General features: G+C 38.9%; 2 protein-coding genes across 2 annotated transcripts; both read left to right on the top strand.

Annotated features, from left to right (window-relative positions):
• The first annotated feature begins 605 nt into the window (after nt 1–605).
• Nucleotides 606–3348, top strand: LOC113271438 (UPF0664 stress-induced protein C29B12.11c-like). The gene is made up of 5 exons (XM_026521298.1): nt 606–997; nt 2170–2281; nt 2433–2504; nt 2611–2837; nt 2962–3348. The coding sequence occupies exons 1-5, from the start codon at nt 888–890 to the stop codon at nt 3068–3070; spliced, it is 630 nt and encodes a 209-aa protein (XP_026377083.1). The 5' UTR covers nt 606–887; the 3' UTR covers nt 3071–3348.
• A 144-nt stretch (nt 3349–3492) lies between these two features.
• On the top strand, nt 3493–7368 carry LOC113271437. Its single transcript, XM_026521296.1, has 10 exons — nt 3493–3994; nt 4071–4146; nt 4520–4644; nt 4913–5021; nt 5093–5156; nt 5261–5316; nt 5443–5550; nt 5774–5923; nt 6511–6681; nt 6849–7368. The coding sequence occupies exons 1-10, from the start codon at nt 3720–3722 to the stop codon at nt 7080–7082; spliced, it is 1368 nt and encodes a 455-aa protein (XP_026377081.1). The 5' UTR covers nt 3493–3719; the 3' UTR covers nt 7083–7368.
• Nucleotides 7369–7581: the final 213 nt, after the last annotated feature.

Here is a 7581-nt window from a genome sequence, read left to right as displayed (position 1 = left end):
GATCCATAGACACATGATGAAAGCCACTTTGGTTTAGCCATGGTCACTACAGACGAAGCACTGAAACATGTTCTTGTCGTTGTAATTAATATCCAGTTCAAAAACATCTTTCTAAAGAAGACAAATACCTCTTGCTTTACCAACAGAAGGTATATAGCAGTTATTGGGAAAGTTCAAAGGTCTTATATAATTTATAGGATTTACCAGAACTAACTTTAGTTTCTTGAAGAAAAACTATATCTGGGTTCAATATTTTATATAGTTCAGCTAGATGATTCTTAGTTTCTTTAACTCCATATCCATTGCAGTTCCAAGAAATGATTTTCATGATATGAAGAAAAATAGTTGAAATTAGACAGTTATGATGATCGACAGGAATATGAATTAATAATAGCAGGAAATCAATTAATAAAAAGAGAAATTGGGAAAAAGTTGTTGATATTTACCTGGGCGGATGCTCCTTGGCTTTCAGTTATGGGGTTCAAGTCAGCTGCACTTGGATTATCAGCTTCCATTAACTTAGCAGTTTGGTTGTCCATAGTATTAGGGTTATTACCCTCCCTAGTGCGATTGTGAGTCGGTGGGTATGTGAACCGACCACAGCAGCGGATGACTTATGGGACAAATCTAACAAGACTAGCTAGACCCGTACGGACTTGAGAGAGGAAGGAACATCCAGGAACATTCGGGTTTATTAGTTTTAGGGAATCGATCCCTATTTCTTTCTTCTTCGACAGGTTTTGATCCTAATTTCTGCTTCAGACAAACCTAATCAATCCATCACAGGTTTTGATCCTAATTTCTGCTTCGGAAAAACCTAATCAATCCATCAAATAAGCAAAGACAGAAATCAAATATAGATTGAACTTGGGAGGAAGCGGTCGACGATGGCTTTAAATCCACAACTGTTTCCAAATGGGATGCCTGTTCCTTTTGTGAACGAGATGTTCGTTTTTGCTAGAGAAGGTGTCGAATTTGAAATTGACAAGATCCCAGGGTATGGTATATTTATGATTTTAAAATTGATTTATCAGGTTTTTAGGGTTACGATTTCTTATGATTGATTGATGTAATTGCCAATTCATTTAAGTATCGATGTATGTCTAGGTCACTTATTTGTCCCAAATTATTCATGGTTCAAGGTTTATGCTGAAAAATGATACTCAAATTCTGTACTGCTAAGGCCAATAACTTCTTATTATCATCCCGTATCGACCTTTTAGTCTTCCCTCAGGATAGGGTTCAAATTTCGAACTCGGAGCCTTTTCTTTTAAATACCCTCGTCAATCCATCCATTCAGTGATTGCAGAACCTGTTGATGCTTTCCATTGTTTTGTTTGTTTTAGCATGCATATTCCTTGTTCCAGATTTCTTATTCTTGTCTGTTTCACTTCTGTTATTGATTGATATCTTTGATTCCAGAATTACGTGGTTCGCTGATATATAAAGATTATGTATGGACTTGTGTTATATATATGTATTATTGCCCGATGTTGTGGAATTATTTAGCTTGATGTTTCCTTGAACTGTATCTCTCGTGGCCTGCAATACACAACTGGATACAAAGTGTTTCCATTTCCATAAGATAACTGTGTCAACTCACTCAACTACTTTTAAACTGCAAATGGATTTGTTTAGTCAGTTTTAAGTTTTCATTCGTACTGTCTGACCTGTACCTTTCGTTGTCTGTAGTTTCTTTCATATAGTAGAACATCGTCTTGTTTATGATACCCTTGCTACTGTGCCCAGGACTTAAAACATTTTTCCTCCTCCTTTTCCCTTTGTCTAATGAGGTCTTATGGATACGCTTGTGAGTCTATCAAGGTGGAATACACTTGAACTTTCACAAAGATCAATTTAGGCTGTGACTTGCTCTTTTAACTTTCTAATCCTGCCCTACCATTGTCTTATCTTCAATCCTCTCATGCTATTCCTGATTTTATCATCTCCGTTCATGTAGTGTGAATACTTTCAAAGGGTTTAGTTCTTCCGTTCCCATGAGTGCATTAGTCTTTCTAACTGATGAAACACTGGCATAACTCTGGAGTATATTGCAGTTGTGTTTTTCTTTACACTCTGTTGGTACCTAATATCCGCACTTTGCATTTGAGGTGGTACAGATTTTACTGAATCACTGAGTGGTGTGTTATATGTATTTGCTCTTATCAGAACACATGGTGGTAATGTCAAAGCGAAGGGAACAATTTATATGTCAAACGTACGCATGGTCTTTGTTGCTAATAAACCAGTTGGGAGCTTTGGAGCCTTTGATATGCCCCTGGTATATAACATCTTTGTTTAATACTTGTCAATTATGTGCTACTATTTTTTGTTATTTGTGTTAATTTCAGCAATTGGGAATAGGTTTGATGTATGAAGTAGTTTGATGATTTATGTTCTGAAAACTTTTAATCAACCTTTTTTTTTTCTAGCTCTTCGTGCGAGGAGAAAAGTTCAATCAACCAATTTTTTTCTGCAACAATATCTCAGGTTCTGTGGATCCTGTAAGTGCTATGTGTTGTCGGTTGTTTTTTAATCTCATTAAGAAATCGTAAATATTATTTTTTTCAATTCATGACGGTATTGAATGTAACATTTAATCTCTGTCAGGTAGTTCCAGATGGCGAACACAGAGCTCTCTACTCGCCTCATTCCTTCAAGATCTTATTCAAGGAAGGAGGATGCGGTACCTTTGTCCCACTGTTTTTCAACTTGATTGCTTCTGTGAGACAGTACTCTCAACATTCCGCAGCACAGTTTGCTGCTTCCCAAGCAGCGCCACGGGTTGACCCACTACAAGCAGCCCAAACTCCGGTTGATGAGATGATGCGAAGCGCGTAAGTAATAGAGTAACATTGATACTGGAAACTAGTAAACAGTTTCTTTTCCTGCTGTTATTTTTTCATACGTTATTGAAGGTACGATGATTAGCTGATTCTATATCTTGTCTTGTGGGTGTAGATATGTTGACCCGAATGATCCAACCAGAATCTTCTTGCAGCAGCCTGTACAGGAGTCTCAGCTGAGGCGACGCACATACCAATCCCAGCCCGCGGAACACTCCATGTGATTAATCGTTTTTAAACTTGCACTCACATTGTCTACAATCGCTGGATGGATGCCTAAAGATACTCGAAAAACAGACCTACCACTAGTACCATTACTGCTATCTTATGATGTATTATTCTGTTTATTACTATTAAGAAATAACAATAATTTTGGGATTTACCTGAAAATTGCAGTTGTCTATAATATTTGTAATATTTCACAGTAACTGTGGAAGCTTAAAAGTGAAACTGAGGGTTGATAAAAAAAGAAAATGACGGTGCACCATGCCTTTGCGACCCACTAACTCCAAAAGAGCTACAATGTGGCAACGGGGGGTTTTCAAGTGGTTCTTGGTAGGATACACTATGATATAATATGTTCTTAAGGAATCTCATTCAGTCTCTTCTTTGTCCGGTAGAGCAAGCGGGTCATATTTTCTTCCCTATCCATGCCATTTTAGGAAAATGAAAATCCCTGCAGATTGAAGGAAACTATAGTGGGGAACCTGTTTTGACCCAATTGTGCGGAAGGAGCAGTTGCTCTCAAGACAAGAGATGTCGTGTGTGAGTTTGTTGAGTGTTTAGTTCCAACTCTTGACCTTTCCTTCTGGTTGAGGAAGAGAGGATATTAACAAGGGTTTTCTGAAGAAAGTATTTTTCTTCTGTAAAAAGATGATATCATCAAGTGTATCCTTCTCAATCTCCTCCTCCTCTTCCTCTGGTCTTTTTCCACCACTCTTACAATCCCCATGGGGACATCGCAATTGTCGATACCTCCATCACCACTGTCAGCAGCTGCAGCAGCAGCATAGGAGGAGGTCTAAGGGTCCCAATATACTATCATGTCTGAGCCGTTCTCCTCCTGCTCCTCAATCACCGGGCAAAGAGGAAATGAGTGAAAAGAAAAACAATACTACAGGAATTCAACTCTACTCGGAGATTGAAAGGTAAACCAACAAAAAGGAAATTGAATTTGTGTAGGTTGATATCAGATTGCAGCATAATCGTTGATTGAATTTGCAGATTGATTACAGAAACTGCTAGGCAGTCCCAAGGTGGTTGGGGGAGTACTTCACGAGGAGATTGGACCGAAATTGAGGTCATACTCCTTGTTTTGTTTCTTAGTTAATTTCCCAATTAGATATGTTCGGTTGGACACTACTGTATCTAGTTCTCATCTTTTCTGCCTGTCTTTAAATTTCCAGTACACTTTCTGGCTACTAGTGGATTGAATATTGATAAACTTTACAAATAGAAGAAACCACTTCCCTTTCTTCAATTATTTTTACCTTGTGGAGCTGATAATGTCTTTTGGTTGGCTTCTCAATTATCGAATTGGTTCAAGCTTTGACGGAGCTTGTACTTACCGTATGGTTCATGCTACCGATAGAACCATATACCCATTTTCTAGTTTGTTAATGAGTGTGGTGGCATCAGTTCAGATTTCTTAACCTAAGTTCTGTTTTTCTTAGGGTGCATGGGTGCTAAGACCAAAAAACTCGCCACCAACATCAGTTGTCCACTTCATTGGGGGGATTTTTGTCGGTGCTGCTCCGCAGCTCACATACCGTTACTTTCTTGAGCGTCTTTCAGAAAAGTGAGTCATGTTTCTACCAATAATGTTTCTGTAAATTTGCATTCATGTTTTTCATCGACACCGGAGTTCCATAGTTGCACACTTGTGAATCTGTTATTTGATTGATTGATAAAAGGGTTGAAATTTAGACAAAATCAGGCTAATTTTTGAAACTGCTAGCAAATCGGTGGGTAATCAGTCATCTGGGGTGAATAAGGATAAGAACAATAAATGGGGAGACAAGAGTGTTGGCAAAGGACTAATGTTTGAACTTCTTTTCATGGTTTAGGGGTATTTTAGTAATCGCCACACCATATGCTAGCGGGTTTGATCACTTCTTCATTGCAGATGAAGTGCAGTTCAAATTCGACAGATGCCTTCGGCTTTTACATGATACTGTGAGTTGAATTTTAATAGTCTCCAAACATACTCTTGATAATCGGAAAGTAACTAAGTGATTCTGCTGCAGGTAAATGACCTTCCGACTTTTGGTGTTGGCCATTCTTTGGGATCTCTAATCCACCTTCTGATTGGTTATTCCCTTCATCCATCTCCTGTTTCACTTTTGAGCTTTTGATATTTCGCTAATATGAATGCACAGCTGACCTTTTTCTGTGGAATGACCGGGGTTTATCAGGCGCAAGATATGCTGTACAAAGAAACGGAAATGTTTTGATGTCTTTCAACAACAAGGTATCCGACTTTAAAAAAAAACTGATAAAGTATAACTTGCTCCGCATAGATCCCTCTACCAAAATTCTCTATTGATGTTGAAAATATAGAAATTTGCTAAGTTTTAATTACCATATTCATCTACAGGAAGCTAGCTTAGCTATTCCATTATTCTCCCCAGTCATTGTTCCGATGGCGCAAGGCTTTGGTCCAGTTTTGTCTCAGCTCACATCATCTCCCACCGTGCGGCTAGGGGTGAGATTCTCTGCTCAGGCCGTATGAGACAATTTCTTGTGTAAATATACGTGTACCAAGTCCTGTGATCACAAGCATGGTAGATATTCTTAAATGTCAACAAAAATGAGAAGAATCTGGGGTACCAATGGGTGCAGTAGAAGTTACATCTATTATTTGAGTGCTTGCTACTTGGTAGAACGGTAAACTGATAAGTGCTCTGTTTCTTCATGAGAACTTCCAGGCAGAAATGGCTATGAAGCAGCTACAGAACCTTAGCCCTCCATTATTGAAACAAGTAATGCCCTTGGTCGAGCAGCTTCCCCCCTTGTACATGGATTTAGTTAAAGGAAGAGAAGATTTCATCCCAAAACCAGAAGAAACTCGAAAACTGGTATGGTATACTCTCCCATGATTATTTGATGAACTAATTTTCGTAACTTTTGGGGGTTGTTGGGTAGAGACTTCACTAATTTTCTGAATAGGTTTTGCATTTTCTATATAACTTCTGTACATGGGCATTTCTTTTCACTTGTAGTTGGTAGGACTTTCAAATAGACTAGGAGAGTCGGTCTCTAACCAACCTTCGTAATTAACGTCTTTATTGTATGTTTACATTCCGTAGCTGAACGACCTCTTACAGCATAACTCATGTAGAGCTAGATACAGTGAATGGTACAGACTACTACTGATCAGTAGGAAAGAGCTTCAGTACCTGTAACGGGCCTCGCAGTTGGAAGTCTGACACCATTGAGGCGGGAAAGTTAAATCATGACTGAGCCCCAATTTGATATGAGCATAACTCGGAAGTTTCCTGCTATTACTGTTATATCAATGGCTTCGTGCATATTATCACTTCCCCTTATTCTTATCGACTTCAATACCATTTCTTTATGCCAACTTAATCTTATTATTTATATCATTTCAATCTCTTAGCAATTAAGTTGACGCTGAGCACAATTTGGGCACAAAATTTTGCAGATAAAGTCATATTATGGTGTCTCCAGAAATCTTCTAGTAAAATTCAAAGACGATGCGATTGATGAAACTTCAGCACTTGCAAATGTTCTAAGTTCCGATTCCACCATTAGTTCACTGCTGGATATGTCAATTCGCTCGTTGCCTGGAGATCATGGACTTCCATTGCAACAGGTGAAAAATCTTTACTATTTGTGCAGAATTTACAAGAATGATGATTTAGATCACCTAAATATACATACGACGAGTTCTCTTGTCACAAAAGGATGCTGAGATTCATTATTTTACTAAGGATGTGTATATAGAGGTAAGCAATATGTGTGTGAATCACTGTGTTGCAGGCCCTCCCAGATGTTCCGCCGGCAATGGCAGATGCGGTGAACCGTGGAAGTGAGCTTTTGGCGAATTTGACTGCGGGAACGCCGTGGGAGACGGTGGGTAGAGAAATGGGCAGCACACTGGGAGGGGATTCGAAGGTTCTCCGTGCACAAATATCAAAGGATGTTGACCTGCTCGTGGATGTGATAATATCGTGGATAGAATCAAACTCAGCCCCAAGGCTTTTAAAGCCTTGATTCTTGGAGATAATAGATTGATAATACTAATACATAGCATCATACACGTCCTAATTGTAATGTGGTTCAGAAACTTGCAGCTGAATGAAAAATGGGAGGACAGAAAAGACGCCTTCTGGACTATGGAGATAGATGTGTTTATTTTAGACGAACAACCCATACATGTATGTACAGAACTTTGTAAATCTGATAGTTATGTAGAAACGGTGACTACATTGTATTTTGTATTTTGTTTACGGTTAATTAAGCATCGCTAGCTTAGCTAGGGATGAGGTTGTCCTTACAATGACGTAAATAACATCTTGCTGGTCCTCCGGGGAGGTCCACTATTTCTTGAGACTGCCACTACACGGCGAGGTTGCATAGTTTCCGGATGAGGAGCTGTGATATTACACCCTTCATAGCTCTTTTGGTTTTTCAGGTTTGACACCTGGTACCGTTTCTTCCCAAAAGTGAAGTATCTTTCCAAAAATGTTATCCATCAGATCTGTTGTTTCGT

The sequence above is a fragment of the Papaver somniferum genome, chromosome 4 (genome assembly GCF_003573695.1).
Source record: "Papaver somniferum cultivar HN1 chromosome 4, ASM357369v1, whole genome shotgun sequence".
NCBI classification, from domain to species: Eukaryota; Viridiplantae; Streptophyta; class Magnoliopsida; order Ranunculales; family Papaveraceae; genus Papaver; species Papaver somniferum.
The sequence above is the reverse complement of the archived record's forward strand: the minus strand, read 5'-3'. Positions and strand labels throughout refer to the sequence as shown.

Bases quoted from the DNA above. Each gene is read 5' to 3' on its own strand.
- LOC113271438 (XM_026521298.1), top strand. From the start codon at position 888: ATGGCTTTAAATCCACAACTGTTTCCAAATGGGATGCCTGTTCCTTTT. The intron at 2,505-2,610 runs GTAAGTGCTATG...AATCTCTGTCAG, and splicing joins TCTCAGGTTCTGTGGATCCT to GTAGTTCCAGATGGCGAACA. The intron at 2,838-2,961 runs GTAAGTAATAGA...TTGTGGGTGTAG, and splicing joins GATGAGATGATGCGAAGCGC to ATATGTTGACCCGAATGATC.
- LOC113271437 (XM_026521296.1), top strand. From the start codon at position 3,720: ATGATATCATCAAGTGTATCCTTCTCAATCTCCTCCTCCTCTTCCTCT. The intron at 5,317-5,442 runs GTATCCGACTTT...ATTCATCTACAG, and splicing joins TGATGTCTTTCAACAACAAG to GAAGCTAGCTTAGCTATTCC. The intron at 5,551-5,773 runs GTGAGATTCTCT...GAGAACTTCCAG, and splicing joins CTCCCACCGTGCGGCTAGGG to GCAGAAATGGCTATGAAGCA.